The 16,425-nt window shown below is 40.1% G+C and overlaps 1 protein-coding gene across 1 annotated transcript; it reads right to left on the bottom strand.

The window, feature by feature from the left end:
• Positions 1-3,936: 3,936 nt before the first annotated feature.
• LOC129045730 (complement receptor type 1-like) lies at positions 3,937-15,855 on the bottom strand. Its single transcript, XM_064594096.1, has 5 exons — positions 15,669-15,855; positions 12,084-12,107; positions 11,181-11,256; positions 9,581-9,682; positions 3,937-5,898 (listed from the first exon to the last, which is right to left on the bottom strand). Exons 1-5 carry the CDS (start codon positions 15,847-15,849, stop codon positions 5,886-5,888), a joined length of 396 nt encoding a protein of 131 aa, XP_064450166.1. The 5' UTR covers positions 15,850-15,855; the 3' UTR covers positions 3,937-5,885.
• Positions 15,856-16,425: the final 570 nt, after the last annotated feature.

Raw genomic sequence — 16,425 nt, 5'->3', positions numbered from 1 at the left:
TTCCCGAAATGGGCGGGGCCAGCCGGCGCCCGGAGGCGGGGCCTGAGCGCGGGGCCCACAGGCCTCCCGGACCCGGCGTGGGCCTGCGGGGTCCGCGCCGCCGGCTCGCACAGCGGCTCGCTCCCCTCCCGCGGGCGCCGGGCGGCCCTGCGACGATCCGTGTGCACGCCGACCCGAGGGCCCCGGGGCTTGCGGCGCTCGGCCGCCTCGCCGCCCGGACTCCGGAAGGGTGGGAAGGAAAGCAGAGCTGGCGGCGGCGTCTTTGTCCCTTTTCCGGAACGGAGCGCCGCACTGCGCGGAAAGCGCCGCGACCTGAACCTAGAAACCCACGGCCCAGGCCGCGGTCGTCGTGGGGCCGCCCCCCTGGCGGCTCCAGTGTGGCGTGGGGCGCTCCGCACCGCCCGGACTCCCTGGGCCCTTGTTTCCAGAGTTGGCCTTAGTCGGGCATATTGAGGGACAATACTTGCGATTTCCGTGGCTCAGCATCTGCGCTTGGATCCTCTCGGGGCCTAGATTTCAGAATCTCAAAGGTTTGGCCACTGCACTCCCACCCCCTCCAGTAAAGCAAGGTGGATGCATTATTTAACAACACCGAGCCATTAGCATTTGGGGCCTCACCTCTCTGAGTTGGCCCTTGAGCAACTAAATGCTCTATTGAGGAGGCAAAAAACAAGCATGAAAAAGGTAAGGACAAGGGTGTATGAATTGCCAGTCTCCTGGAAGTACTTAAAGCCATTATTGTTGGCATGGAGAGGGATCCGTAAGAGGCAGAACTTTTCTGGTGAAACATCTCTCAATGGAAAATCAAGTGGAAAATTAAGAATGAGCCAAATCTGTTTGTAGAGTTGTGATTAAACCTGTATGACTAGTAAGAGGAAAAAAAGTCACATGACCTGTATTAAAAGAGTACACAGAAGGAATTGACATTTTCTTCCCATTGGCTGGCAAAGAATGATAAATGTCAACCAATGTGAGTAAACATTTTTGGGGGGGACCAACACCCTCAAACTTTTTGGCTTTTAATTAAACTTTGCCATATGTTAAGTTTTTAAATGGCCACGACTTTGAAACCACCAGTCCCATTTGGAGTTTATCCCAAAGAAATCATCAGAGCTGTGACCAAAGATGTATAATTTTGGAAGAAAAATGAATCCTAAGTGTCTAGCCAAAGTATAAGGAATTTTTGGTAGGTGGCTTTATGGTATGAATGTCTATGTAGCAGGCAGTGTAAAAGAGTCTATGTGAGAAACTGTGATGTATATGTAAGTGGAAAAAGATTCCAAATCAGTATGTGCTTTTTGGTATTTCTTTAGTACAGTAAAGTACTAAAGTACTAAAGTAAAGTGAGTATATTGATACATGTAAAAAGAGAGTTGGAGTATACCAAAATTACCTAATACTTCATAGGATTATGGATATTTCATTTTCTTTGTGTTTTCTAATTTTCTATGGAGACCTTATGTTACATTTGCAATCAGGTAAGGAAAAAATATTAAATCCAACCTATATTTCAACTGCTACAGTTTTCAAAGAAAACAAACCTGCATCATACAGAGTAAGGTATGAGAGGATGGAAGGAAATGTAAGTTCTCTGTATAAACTTCAGATTCATATTCTGGAATTACAAATCTCTCTGTATGTTTAAAATTTTGTATCTGAAAGGTACTGAAGACATTCTGGAATTGACTCTTCCAGATTCTGCGTATAGCATGTATGACACAAAGTTGTGCACTGATATATAAAATAAACACCTTAGTATCTTGGATTATAAAAACTTATGTGGAGAACCTAGGCAAAATAAAAAAAATTAAACTTTCTTATAGCTTACAGCCCATTGACAAGTGCTTGGGACAGGCAGGATGACCCTACTCCAGGATCTCAACTCCCTCAATGTAATACTTTGCTAGAGGCAAAAGGCAGCCTTAGCTCCCAGAAGTCCAGGATCCTGTTAAGTCTTCTTTAACATGAAAATTCCTTCAGAAACTTCCTTTATCTCTCTCCCCCACCCAAGATACATGTTAGCAATCATCTTCTAAGCATATGGCTGATTGATAATACATCTGAAGGGTCTCATGACTAAGGTTTTACTAGACAGTATAAATGACCTTATCCTAACAACAGCTAGCTCCTTAAGGTCCTGGAAACCTTGCTTCCAAATTCCTTAGAGAGTTATGCTATACCTAACTGCACCCCCCTCCCCCTTGAAAGTATATAATCAGTCGCTCCTCACAATCCCAGTGCAGTGCTTTGTGCCCAGGGGTCCTGTCCACGTGCTTTCATAAAAGGACCTTTTGGCACTAAAGACCTCTAAAAGAAATCTTTTGTGACCATTCACTCCCGAACCCCAACGTTTCCATCAAAAACCATACACTGTGATGACACTTAATTGAAGGAGGTCTAATTAAGGAGACACTGGAAACTCAATGAGGGGAAATTATCATTTCTGTTGATTCTTAGAATTGTAAGTGAGAGAACAGAAATACTCTGGATCAATGTTGACACTTACTGTGAAAACAATCTATTGTTCTCTGCAGCCCTCTGTATACAATGGCATATGTCAGTTACATCTCAGTAAGATGAAAACATTTTCCCATCTATTTCTACCCCTAAAAGTTTTTTTTCCCCGAAGATGGGAAAATACGTGTTTGGTTTCCTAGTTACACAAGCTAGATTAGAGTCAAGAATTGGGGTTTTACTGGAACTTTCCTTCAATCAGTAAAATCTCTACCTGGGGTTCATCAAGCCACTCTAAATATAATTGGAGAATTTCACATTGATTAATTTATTTTCATCTGCCCCAATTATGGCTTCACTGGAAAGGTTCTGAGCCCTGTTCACTATTTTTCTGGACAAGCTCCATGAGACAGGGATGGAGTTTTCTTGCTGCAGCTCCAGTTCTAGGTCTGTAGTAGGTACATAATAAATGCCTCTGAATACTGCATGAAATAAATGGGCGTTGCTGTCAGGTGCATCTAACATGTCTCTGCCAGTTCTCCCCCAGCGTGGATTTACCAAATAAGTGCTGGGAAAGTGCTGAGAGATTTTGTTTTAATCGTCTTAGACACTAGGAACAAGGTGGGGTTTGCGTCTAAAGGAGGGAGCTACGACTGTCTGCACAGAAAACGTTCCTGTATCAGCAGTGCAAGCTCTGATATGAAGTGGAGCTACTGTCTGTCCCTTAGCCCTCAGATCATTTTCGTGACTTAGTTCAAAGGGAGAGTGTTGACAATGAACATCCTGTAGCCTGGACAGGAACAGAACTCAAGAATCAAGGCTTTGAGTGAGGTAGGGGAGTAAAGGCTCCTGGTGCCTGCAACGCCCCCTAAAGATTTTGTCACACTGCCAAAGTGACAAAGAGGAGAGCACGGAGAATATGCCTGTGTGTCGACCAGGTTTTGAGCTATGTGCTAGATCTCCTTTAAGGCTTTATGAATGGCACTAGGGTGCAGGTAGGTGTGTGGGGATGTCATTGAACAGAGGCCAACTTCTGTGCAGTAAATCTTAATGTTAGATGATTCTAAATTAGTATATTTCCATCATGCTTTTCAGAGGTGGGGGTAGCAGCATGAATGGGCCTGTGAGTCCTCTCAGAAAAGGCTTTCCACTGTCGTGGTGAATTACACACTAGGTTAGCTGTGAAAAGCTGAAAGAGAATGGCTAAACAGAGCATAGATAAGCCATCTTTTTGATGTTGGCCCTGGGAGCTGTGCCACCTGTTTGTACCTGGTAAGCACCTGCCAGCCAGTTGACCTTCATATTTAGCTGTTACCAGCAAGAACATTCCAGTGGTAAGCTGCACCTTACACAGGGATTCTGAAACCATTAAGTACAGAAAGGAGGACACTTCTCGGAAGGAATGCATATTCATTTTGTTTCGTCTTGGCTTTTGAAGGCCTTAAAAAGTAAATATATTACAAACCATTTTCCAGACACCGATTTAGAAAGAAAAAATCTTTTATTCCTTTGCCATTACAGTGATGGAGACAGAACATTTTATTTAAATGTCATAGGCTTGAACTCACACCTCACGCTTACGTGTACACAAAAAGGAAACGAGAAAAAAAATTAGATTGTTAGCACTAAGAATGCCTTTGGAGACCAGTTGGTCCAGCCCTGCTTTCCAGATGAAAAATGTAAGGCCAGAGGTTAACAGAATTACTCAACAATACAAATGAAGTTAGACAATTCAGTATTTTACCCATAGTTAGTATAAACAGTATTTCCCATGTATCACTGATGTCACAGGCATAAAATCTCATGAATTTCTTGAGATTCAATGTCCCAGGCGTCAGATGCTGGTTAATCGCAATACTCACTGACCTACTGCATTCTGGGGGAAAAAGAGGAATTTACATTTTTTTCTTATGATAGGGAATTTTAATTCTAAGCAAGGCCAATTCCCAACAGATAATTTCTAGCCCTCCTTTAAAATGTACTTCTTCAGAAACTCAAGACCTAATAGATTTCCCTAAGTTTCAACTAAGCAAAACCATTGAGGATCTTTTGATATACTCATGGGTTACTTGCCTTTCTTTTATTGGAGGCCTGGCTGGATATCCTTTCCCCATTTACAGGGAGGTGGGTGGGGAGGGTTGGTCTTTGAATTTTTAACTCTAAATATGCCAATTACCCTTGTCTACGATATAAGTTGTAATTTTTTCCTCCTAGTTTGTCAGTTGACTTTGCTTATGCTGTTTTCTCCCTTTCTTCCATGATTTTAAAGAAAGTTCAAGTTGATGTCCAGTTCACTCTTTATATTTATTTATCTAGGTAAATGTGGCAGAATATACTCTAAAAGCAACTTAAAACCCAGAATTACACAGTAGTTAGCGGTCGTCATATGCAAATCTGTTGTTAAATATCCAGAAAGATTCTGGTATTTTCTAGATTGTTAGCATGGCCCATGTTATCATACCAAATAAATTGTTGATCTGTAAGCATGTGGACCAGTTATGGACTCCAGGATCACTTATTTATAGACCTGTACATTAATTCTGCAATTCTTAAAAGTCATGGTTTCTTAGTTTATTTGGTGTCTTCTGAATCTATACAAAAAGTCACTTGCTTTTATAATAAAATTAGTCTTTCATTTAAAATAGTATGTTTTTATACACACAGTACAAATTGCTTTTGAAATAGAACTTAGGAAATATCCAAAGCTCATTGGTTAAGATGTTTCTCTTGAAAACCTGTTCCTCGGATTCATTTAACGCCTTTTTAATAAACAGAAAATGCTGTGCTCGCTTCAGCAGCACATACAATAAACAGAAGATACTTTTTTTCCTAGAGAAAGTAAAAACTGATTTCTCTATATTTTACTCTGATCTAATAGGAGATTTTGTTCTACAGAAGAAAAAGTTACTAAGAAAGACATGTGTGTATAAAGAAACAAACATATATGAAGAAAGCTTAGCAGAAAATGAATCAAAATATTAACAGTGGTTATCACTGAGTAGTATAATTGTATGTGACTTAGTTTTTCACATCTTCCTCCTGGATTTTGATCTTCTCATTAATGAGCCCATTCCATACATAGGTGAATTACATACAAGGCGAATAACAAACTTGTAAACAGAAATCCGAAGTGCCACCTTCTTCCTTTAAGTAATTGAGACTATTTATATACCCTAAGTGCAGTCTTTTCCCCCAACTTGATGATGTGTGCGTTCAGCAGAAGGAGAAAGCACAAGGAGTGACAGTAATCCAAGCTAAGAGGAGGGAGCTTTTACTAGCTCCTGGGAGCCCGGCAGCGTCTTCACGTGCACATGTCTGCGTCTCAATGAGGTCACTTCCAAGATTTTATGAGTCTCACATCTTACTCTGTTGAATTGGCTCCTTTCCAGCAACATTGTGATCCGAGGTGTTTCCAGCTCTATAGTACTTTGTCAAGGAAGGGCACTGAAATAACAGGATATTTTTATTCGGGTGACAGCATGGGTGACAACTGAACTGCCCAGAATTTGCTGCTTAAAATGGTGATGCTAACATTACACATAATTACAAGTTCAGAAGAAGTGTTTATGCCCTCCTTAGTGGTTGCTATGTAGGGCACAAGAAAATATGGCATAGATTGAGACACTGAGTAGACAAGAGAGAGATTAATGAATAAGTTGACCTTTCCTCATTGCCTTTTTTGCCAAAGGAAAAGTGTTCTCAGTGTTGAGCAACCAAATAGAAAGAGCCTTGTTCCAGAAACATAGAGGTCCCTCCTAACACACAACGTATTTCTGACTCTCTTTTCTGAGCCAGCTCCTGGCAGGGGAGCGTAAACAGGAACTGGTAGTTTGGAGGAGGGTCTGCCTCAGAGAGCATGTCTTCCCCCTACCACCGTCATGACTGAAAGAAGATATTGTATAGTCCACGATGTCCAAACGCTTGCCTGGCCATGCTGAAAGCTCTCCTCTTCCGTAAGGCCAGGAAGACTGTCCTCCCGCCAGTGGACAGATCCCTGTGGAGGCCCAGCAGCTCATCTGACACCCCCTATTATTACTGCCACCTGATCCCTCATCATTGTTCTCTTTCCACCTCTCAAGACTTCCCAACATCATTTGTTACCTGCGCCATCTTTGAACATTCTCATGTCCTTTAGCACGCAGCTGTGTCTTTGGAATCTGCCTCTTTACCTGTATCACCCTCTCGGTCCTTGCACCTTGCTTGGGTGCACAAGGTGCAGATCTGACTCATTCCTTATCTACCACATCTTGCCACAGAGGATCAACCTTGCTCCTGGAGAACTCTATGGCCAAAATTCCAGTCTTAAAAAGGAGATTAGACACAAATTCATTAAGGACTTCCTACCATTTTATTAAAAGTTGATCAACAATGTACACAATTTTACCTGTACCTTGATATAAAAGAATGTTTCAAAAGAGTTGAGGATACATGAAATTTGATCAGTTTATCCTCAACTGTGTACACTTCTCATTGATTAAGTCTATACTTAGAATTAGGGGAAATTTAAAAGGGGTTCCCTTACTCTAGTTTAGCATGGTAAAGAAAACACATAGGTACAATATTGGTACATTAAGTGACTGATCAGTGTTTGAAGAATGAGCAAGTGCAATAGTGCTAAGAGGCAACAATGATAAATGAAATTTTGAATACTATAGAATATAAGTTTATATACAGTTTGTAATGATAAGGGAATGGTTATCATTTGGTGGAAACCAAACCAGGATTTAATATTATGCAGTTAATAAAATCTCAATGTATAACCTTGTAAAGTATGTGAAGAAGCTTATGAATACTAGCCATTGGATGGAGGCCATTACAGGTTATTTTTCTATTTATATTTTTCTGGTATTTTCTATATTTTCCATAAGCACATATTACTATTAAAAGAAAATATTCTAAAAATGGTATAGACAGTAAGTGCTATGAGTTCCAAAGACAGACATTACTTTGCACCAGAGCACTTTGGGAGAGTTTCTTGGGTGAGTGAATTCTGAGCTGGGTTAATGCAAGTTTGATTGGAATAAAAATAGTCAAGTGTTTAGGTAGCTACCCTAGCAGGACTGAGGAGAAATCAAATGCTCTTTTAAGTACTCTTGTGCATTTTTTTTTATTATGTTATGTTAATCACCATACATTACATCATTAGTGTTTGATGTAGTGTTTTTAAATGGACTTCTGGAAAGACACCCGGCCCTCACAGTGGGCAGTTACTTTCTGTGTTTATATTGGTGGCAGCACGGTGGGCTGTGAATCAGTTTCGCACAGCTTTTCCTTCAGAGTAAAGGACAAGGAATGCATCAACCCAAGAGCCTTAGAGCATAAGGTAAAGCATGCCTGAGAGCATAATGTTCTCTGTCTTATTTTATCTTAAAATCTCCTGCATTGTTTGACTTCTGTTCCATATATATATATGTATTTGTGTTAATATAATGCTCTTTTCCCTTGCAACATTTGGAATAACATTAGAAAAAAAATACTCTCCTAGGAAGTCATACCATGTCACGACTTCCATATCCTATGGATCTACCAGTCAAATTTCCCCAAGTATATGCAAATGCTCTTTTGAGAAGAATCAGGCTGGATGATCATTAAAGCTTCAAAAAGTTAATTAGGAATTCAGAATTTTTAAAAAGCAGTGCCTATTTCATTTGCTTCTATAAACAGTCACCAAAAATAAGCTATTCAGCAAAAGCATAGTGAGTAAAAGCCAAGTAGTAAACATAGGGATTCACACATTCTAACTAGGAGAAAGTTGACCTACCTTCTATGTTTGTTTAGAAGATCTGAATTGCCTGTATCTTGATTAACTATAAAATGCCTCTCCTACCCCCTTACCTTTTCCTGTGGCCACTCTACTGTCCTCTGTTTAAGATTTCTGACATGTTTGTTGATAAAAACGGACAGGTTTAAATTAATGCACATTGATATATGGGAAAGAGGACAGAAAGGAAATTTATTTAAAAATGTGATACTTTGGCTTCTGCTTTCTACAGGAGTGGCCTCATCTGTTTTATGGGCTTCGGTGCTGGTGTTGCTGACATTGTCCTAAATCTGAATGGATAGAAATTTTAGGACACTTGGGCATAGGCAGAGTAAGCAAGGACTGGGCAAATTGCTCTGTCTGATAAAGAAAATTGGAAGTTTGAATTTACAAGAAAACCAGGAGTCAAAATGAGCTCCCCTGAGAACACATTAAAGATCTTAACAAAACGGACAGGAGTCTCATGTGAGAGAAGCCTAGGGAAAGGGTGGAAAGCCAAGGCTTACCGGGGGGACCAAGCAGTGAGAAAATCCTGATCATACGATACAGTTCAGGGCCTGGCACTTTTCTTCTTAAGGACCAGATAATAAATATTTTGGCTCTGGGTGTCACCCCGTCTCGCCCTCTGTGGCTTCTACTCCACTCAGCTGCTGTAGCCATAAGTAGGCTACCAGTGAGGGAGGCTGTGTTCCAGTCAGACCTTAGTTACAAAAACCGTCACTTTACGGTCCCGGGATTTCTACCATTCAGTTCCACGTTGTGTGCCACTTTGGGTTGTAGCACCGTCTCCCTTTTCACCCCAATCCTTTAGCAAACAGCTAAACGTTTACTACACGGCAGCTCTGCTAGTAAGCTGGTACTTTGACCTCCTGGAATGCAGGCATGAGGTGTGGTGACAAGCCTCCGGGGGTGGGGGGCGGGGAGAGCAGTCCTAGGAGGCCAGGGGAGGCAGGGAATTCAGTGGGAGTGGGGAGGCAGGAAAGCCAGAGTCTCCACGGGGTCCTGAGGTGACCCCGTGCATTGAAGGGAAGTGGGGGACCCAGAGGCACGCCCACGTGGCAAGTGCTTGGGTTCCACAAGAAAAACAAAGGCTTCCTTCTCAAAGGTTCATAGCAGCCCTGCACAAAAATACGGGAACGCTTTGTGAAAACGGCCTGTGCTTAGCGCGGACAGTCCTCACCCAACTCACTGGAAACAACCAGAATCCAACAAGACAACAACCGAGGCATTTCCACTTCCTGAAGTCCCTTCGAACTCCCCTGGTACCAGCGATCCAACTAGAGCGGGAACATACGCAGATCCTGTTCTCATTTGCAGGATTTGAGTTCTTGAAGACACTATGAATTCAGTATTTACGTTAGGTACCTGCTGTTTTCCCGATCTGTTTGCAGAGTTTGAGGCCTTACACTGCTGTCTTCTAGAGGATGTAAGTGGATCATCTCTTTAGGTTTCTCATCTGTGATATTGCTAATTGGCAGAAGAAGAAAAATAGGAAAAATACCTTAATTCTATACATTTCAGTCTTGGAAGAAATTCCTCAGTCTCTTTTATTTTGAGATTTAGGACAGAATTTGCCTAAGTTTCTGAAATTTTTGCGAGATATGGAAAAGGAAAACATAACCAAATCCCACCTTTCCACACAAAGTCAAAAGACAGAGGAGGACATAATATGAAAACCAGCCCGTACGTTGTGTCAGAAGACTGCGTCCTTATAGACAAGTGTCCACGCCTTAAAACAACACTTATGTCCAAAGCAATTCTGACTGACAAATAATCACTCAGCGCCAGACTGTGACATTTAAGCCTCACAGGGTCAGTGGCTCTGCGCGGCGGATCTTACTCAAGGCTTCCTCTTCTGCTTTAGAGAAGATAGTTCTGTTTTCTGTACAGTTAACGTCCACAGTCCTTGTCCTGAGGCACAGGGGCACTGACAGTAATTCCAAGGATTTAATCCCCTTTAAATGCCAGTAACAATCACGTGTAAGTAACAATAGCTCACATTTTCTGACCTTCATCCTAAGGGCGGCACTGTGTTAAGTGAGGTCGGAACTATTGTCCCTACTTTACAGACAAGGAAAATGAAGTTTAGAGAAAGTCAGTGTCTTGCCGAGGGTTTCCTAACTAGTAAGTGGGTGTGAACACAGCTCTTGCTGATTGCAAAGCTCATGATCTCACCCGGTAATGCTGCTCTGCCTCTTCAGGGGTGAAGTGTAAGCGCTTCATTGTACATCAGTGAAGTGAGAAATGATACAATACCGGTATCTTTAGGTTTCAAATAGGTGTTGGTATTCGGGGATTTAAGGGTGGAAGCACAAGGAGTTAACTCACTGCACCACTTAGCAGTACATCCTCATTACTCAGTTACCCTTTACCCTTTCTTGGACGTTAGAACGAGGGCACTTGAGACAAAGAGGAAGAATGAGTCAGAAGCCAAAGTTTTCACAGGATGAGGAAGGGCAAACTTGAGATCCTTGCATGAGGAAGAGCAGAGGGTAGTACCGACAGGGGTCTGGGAGGGACTTCCAGGGAGCAATGACTAAGTGGATAGCTGAGGGAAGGCCGAGAAGTGGTCTTGGGTAATAAGTGGTACGTGGGGTGGGAGAAAACACAACCTTAGTGTATGTTGAATGAATGGCTATCCAGCTGATTGATGGTGGTTATAAGATAATAGAAAATATGTATTAGTTTCTTCTCTCAGTAGCTGGCACAGATCTCTGAAACGCTTATATAATTTTAATTATCACTTGAAAAAAATGTTCTTATCATATATATTTCTTTTAGTGTGAATACTTCTCTATCCATAATGTACATCAAGGGCCTTCTTTATAATTATGAATTATTACATCTGTTTATGTAGTAGTGGTTTTTCTTTTTTTTTTTGAGGTTTTCTTTCACTTCTCTTTGGCTTTCAAGAGGAGGCAGGTATAGTTGTGGACATTTTCTAGGAGAAAATGGCCATACTTACCCTTTTTTGTGCTTTACAATTATCCAACCGGAAACCATCATGGATGAAAGGAAGAAGATCACGCCAAAGAAAATACCTAGGCAGTAAAACAGGGTCATTGAATTCATGGAAAATATGACCCATAGGTTTCAAACTCTAAATATCTAGTCCCACTAGAGGTTGCCAGTGAGTTTTTTAAATGTAGCTATAAATTCTACTTTTAAGAAACACCTCACTCAGGCTTACCTTTAAGAGTTTCCCTCCCATCCAAGTACTAACCAGGCCCGACCCTGCTTAGCTTCTGAGATCAGAGAGTTTCCCTCTGCTCCTGGTTTAATCTAGCGCGTGAGTCTTACGACCACAGGGTCATAGGTAAGGGGTGAGCAGAGCAGTCTGTAACGTGTAGTCCACAGCAGACTTTCAACAAACAGGTGAGGACAGCCCCAGAGCTCCTGGCTCAGGGGCTCCAGACCCCTGCGCTCCTGCCTTGTGTGAGTCACAGGCACAAGCTATTCTCTGCAACAGAGTCTACTGCCAAACCACTCCTCTGAAATGGGCTCAGGAAATTGGTCTTTGTGGCTTCCGGTTTGTGCAAGTGGGCGTGATACCATCCTGAAGAAATTTCCTGGGTTATAAACCAAAAAGGAAGTTGTGCTCTCTAGCTCCCTTAGAACAGGAAGGATGATTATTCATTTGTAACAGTTTAAAGCCAGTATAGAACCTTCAATAAAGATCACTCACTCTATATATGCCCGTGAGGATACCAGTCTTGCCACACGATGGCCTGAATTTCAACTTACTTTCCTTCTAACTGAAACTGTAATGTAGGAGACCTTGATCTCGCCTTTTATGTTTCATTCACTGTAAGTGAATACTTACGTTAAAGGTGCTAGAGCTCTTCATCAAACTCTTCACAAAACTTACCGACTATGAGAGCATCACTTGTGCCTGAAGGGAAGACAAAAGTAGGAAGGACAACATCAGCCTGGCACACGGCATGATCAACAGATCAGTCAGTGACAAGTCATCCTGATTTTTTCAGCACACAGTCTAATGTTTTTCTAATATAAAAAGCCATTGGTTTCCCTCACCCAACCTCATTTTATCTTGTGCACTCAGCAAAGTATGTTTTTTTCTTTGTATCTTAAAATTTTATCATAAAACACAATTACAGCATTGAATTTATAAAACAGTATAGAAGAAAAATATCACACATGACCATACTACCCTGAAAAATCTTTTACTTGGTGAAACTGTTCTAAAATTGTGGTGTACATTTTTCTAGCTTCCTAGGCAGACTAAGCCAGCCTACCTACTTTTTTCTACATTTAGTTCCAGAAAGCTATTTCTGGAAGCTATGATATCAGGATGCCTCTAGGAGGTCTTCAGGGACTAGAGAGCCTTAAATCAATCTTACTTTTCTAGGACTAATTTCTACTTCTGTCTCTTTCAGCTTGTCAGCTCTAAAAGGAATCAGAAGAATGATAGAAGAGGGTGCAAGTCAGGAGGGGCACCTGGGTGGCTCAGTCAGTTAAGCGTCTGCCTTCGGCTCAAGTCATGATCCCGGGGTCCTGGGATTGAGCATCCCATCCCCCATCAAGCTCTCTGCTCCGCGGGAAGCCTGCTTATCCCTTTCCCATTCCCCCTGCTTGCATTCTCTCTCTTGCTGTGTCTCTCTCTGTTAAATAAATAAATAAAATCTTAAAAAAAAAAAAAAAAGAGGGTGCAAGTCCTTGGAGTCAAATTGGCTCGGTTAAAAATAAGTTTTATTACTAAATAGGCATATATTTGCCATGTTCGTTGATATTTCTGTATCTCATTTATCTTACCTGTATATTAGAGATCACAGTACATCTAACTCATAAGATCATTCATTCCCTAAATATTTATTGAGAACATATTATGAGCTATTTAATTCTGGGTACTGGGGACACAAGTGAAATAGACAAAAATCCCTGCCCTCATGGAGCTTTTATATATCTCTATATTTATATAAATATATAGACATATTTCTCCCCACTTAAACTTGAAAACCACTTAATGGGACAAATTATTTTCATTACTTTAGGTATAATCATTAACTTGCTCAAGAGCTCATAAAATTAAAAGAACAAATGTTAAGGACTCAGAGAAGTGCTTGTCATAAAGGAAGCATTAATAGATGCATATTAGTTCTTGTTTACTGCTCATAATATATATATATCTTTTTCTTCATCACAAATGTAATAGTATCCAAATAATACAGAAATATGTGAAGTAAAAATAAGAGTCCCTGTAATTTTTCTCCTGTAAAGAATTTGGCTCATAATTTGTTTAGTGGACTTCTCTTCCTAGGGCATCTGTGAAATGAAGTTTCAGGATGTAATAAGCCAACAATTCTGGCTATAATCAGTATTCATCGCGGAAGCATCAAGTGATTTTTTGTCTTTTTTTTTTCTTCTTCTTCTTTGTCAGTGTTCTCTGGCGAACAAAATTGCTTTGGCTGAGAACCACTGCTTTTAAAAAAAATCCTGAAATGTTCTGGTACATTCCGTTCTGGGACATTTTCCTGTGATCTAAGTTTTTACGTAGTTACAGACTCTCTGTATCTATCTAATATTTCAACAGTGGAATGAAGAGCTCAATATATGTCAACTTGTACAATCATCACAACCACTACATGCTATTTGCATGATACCACTATTAACGCTTCTTATAGTTGCACATATTTTTCATCTGGCTAATGTCTTCTAATTTACTTTTCAAAGTACATAAATTCTAAGTCAAATTTGTTGACATTTTATGATTTTCTCTATGCTGTCGGAAAGCTCAAAAAGTTGGCCGCCTTCTAGCTGTTTCATAAATATTCTTATGTTTTACCTTAGCTTTTCCATGTTCACTTTTAAAACTTATAACTCTTTATTCCACCTGGTATTTATTAAAGGATAAAAAGAAAGGGTCAAAATGTCTTCAATGCTACCTTATAGCATTTGATTATCTTTTTCTTTCCCATGGATTGATGTTTGTTATTATGTTTTATCTGTAAGATACTTTTATTTTTATTTATAATAGCCTTTATTTTATTAATATCTGCTTTGTTCCATTTATTTATAAAAATAAAGTTGTATTTTGCGCTGGCATAAAGTGATTCATGTATTTATGGCTTTATATTTTGTTTTAATATCTGGTAAGGTTGCTCCTCCAATTATGTGAATTTTCTTTCTCTCACAGTCACATCTTCAGAATACTCTAAAGGCATCCAGTCAGTTCAACAGTGAGATTTTTGCCAAAGAAATAAATATAATTTGATATTAAGGGAGTGTCAAATTTATTATTTGGAAATATTATGTGAGTCAGCTTAGTTAACATGTTTAAGGGATTAACTATAAAAAATAGTTTCTAATATATTCAATCATGTATTATAAAAAGAGTTACAAGAATTGTGGAGAGCAGCCTCGCACTAATTTTGATTAAGGGATGATTATACATTGTTAATTTTGCTCATCAGCAACTTGATGTTTAGGATTTAAGGTTTAGGATTTTCTATCTTACAGCACTCTCTTACTTGCCAGCACAGAGCCACTCTTCTACTGAGCTCAATGATACATGATTTTTTTAAATTAATGAATTGCTTTTTTATTTAAATTCAATTTAGTTAGCATATAGTGTGTTCTTAGTTTCAGGGGTAGAGTTTAGTGATGCATCATTTGCATATAACACCCAGTGCTCATTACATCAAGTCCCCTCCTTAATGCCCATCACCCAATTATCCCATCCCCCCACCTACCTCCCCTCTAGCAACCCTCAGTTCCCTATAGTTAAGAGTCTCTTATGGTTTGCCTCCCTCTCCATTTTTAACTTATTTTATTTTTCCTTCCCTTCCCCTCTGTTCATCTATTTTGTTCTTCAATGAATAAAGAAGATGTGGTATATATATACAATGGAATATTACTCAGCCATCAAAAAGAATGAAATCTTGCCATTTGCAATGACGGGGATGGAACTAGAGGGTATTATGTTAAGAGAAATAAGTCAGAGAAAGACAAATACCATATGATTTCACTCATGTGCAATTTAAGACACATGATTTCTAAATCTGCTCTATCCAGCTATACCAGCTTAAAATCCTGTAGCCTACACCAGTGAGGGAGACCAACTATCTTGTCTCTCCACCTTGGAAAATGCTCCCTCATTCATGTTGAAATATTCTTGAAGGCCTGCTCTACCACTGATGTGCTCCTGACCTTTAAGGCCCACAGGCTATAAACAAATCATTACTGTGCCGTGCAATCAACAATAGAGTAATACAGACAAAAAAGGTTCAGAGGGGTTCCTGAGGAGAGATGAATGGGTTGAGCAATGTGAGAAGAGCAAGGCTTGCCTTATTTTCATTGCTAAGGGCTTTCTGGGAAGAATTAGGAGCTCCTGTTGTACTCCTTAGCTCTTAGCAGGTGCTACAAACATCACACCACATTCAATGACAGTATAGATGAATGAATGAATAGTAATCATGACTAAGGAAAGACCTACATTTCTTGCAGCTCCATTTACTAGATGTACATATAGCCAGAGGAGGGTTCCATGTGTCATCTGCCTGGCATTGGCTCTGGGGACTGCCTTTCAGAGTATACCCATCTTCACACTCGAAAGTTATATTATCTCCATAGCGATACACTTTTCTCATTTCCAGCTCCTTCCGGATTCCATCCATAAACTCTGGAAGGATACATTTTACCTCTGAAATTAGAAAAATCAGAAGGAAATTGATATTTTATTGTTAATTGTTAGTTGAAATTGCCATAATGGAGAGATCTATGACCCAAACTGCTTTGCCTTAAGCAAAGATGAGTCATGTTTTCAATCGAGAACTACTGACACCCACTCAACATCTTAGGATTTTAAATTCTCTGACTTTCATTTCTTGGGTAAAGTAAGAGAATATGGAATGTATTACACATCCACTTTTAATTATTGACACCTCTGCAACTATGGAAAGATTGGGAGTTAATGATATCCATGTTCAAACACTGGATCCACTTGGGTCACACCGTAAGGAAACAGGAATGTCACATTAAGTCTCTCTAGGTATGCAGTAGGTACTGGTATTTTGCTTCTTGATTGAATGCATATTTCTGGCTCATTTTTATGCATAGAACAAAGAAGCTAGTAAATCATGATTCTAAATTTAAAACACAATTTTCCTACTTTATTTTATCTTATTTAGCTTATTCTTTGTTTTGCTTTCTTTCTCTGCCCAGCTATCAATACCTTCTTCAACTTCAAGCAA

This window comes from Mirounga angustirostris, unplaced genomic scaffold (assembly GCF_029215605.1).
Source record: "Mirounga angustirostris isolate CCGP_5_RB_7025 unplaced genomic scaffold, mMirAng1.0.hap1 SCAF_6, whole genome shotgun sequence".
Classification (NCBI taxonomy): Eukaryota; Metazoa; Chordata; class Mammalia; order Carnivora; family Phocidae; genus Mirounga; species Mirounga angustirostris.
The sequence above is the reverse complement of the archived record's forward strand: the minus strand, read 5'-3'. Positions and strand labels throughout refer to the sequence as shown.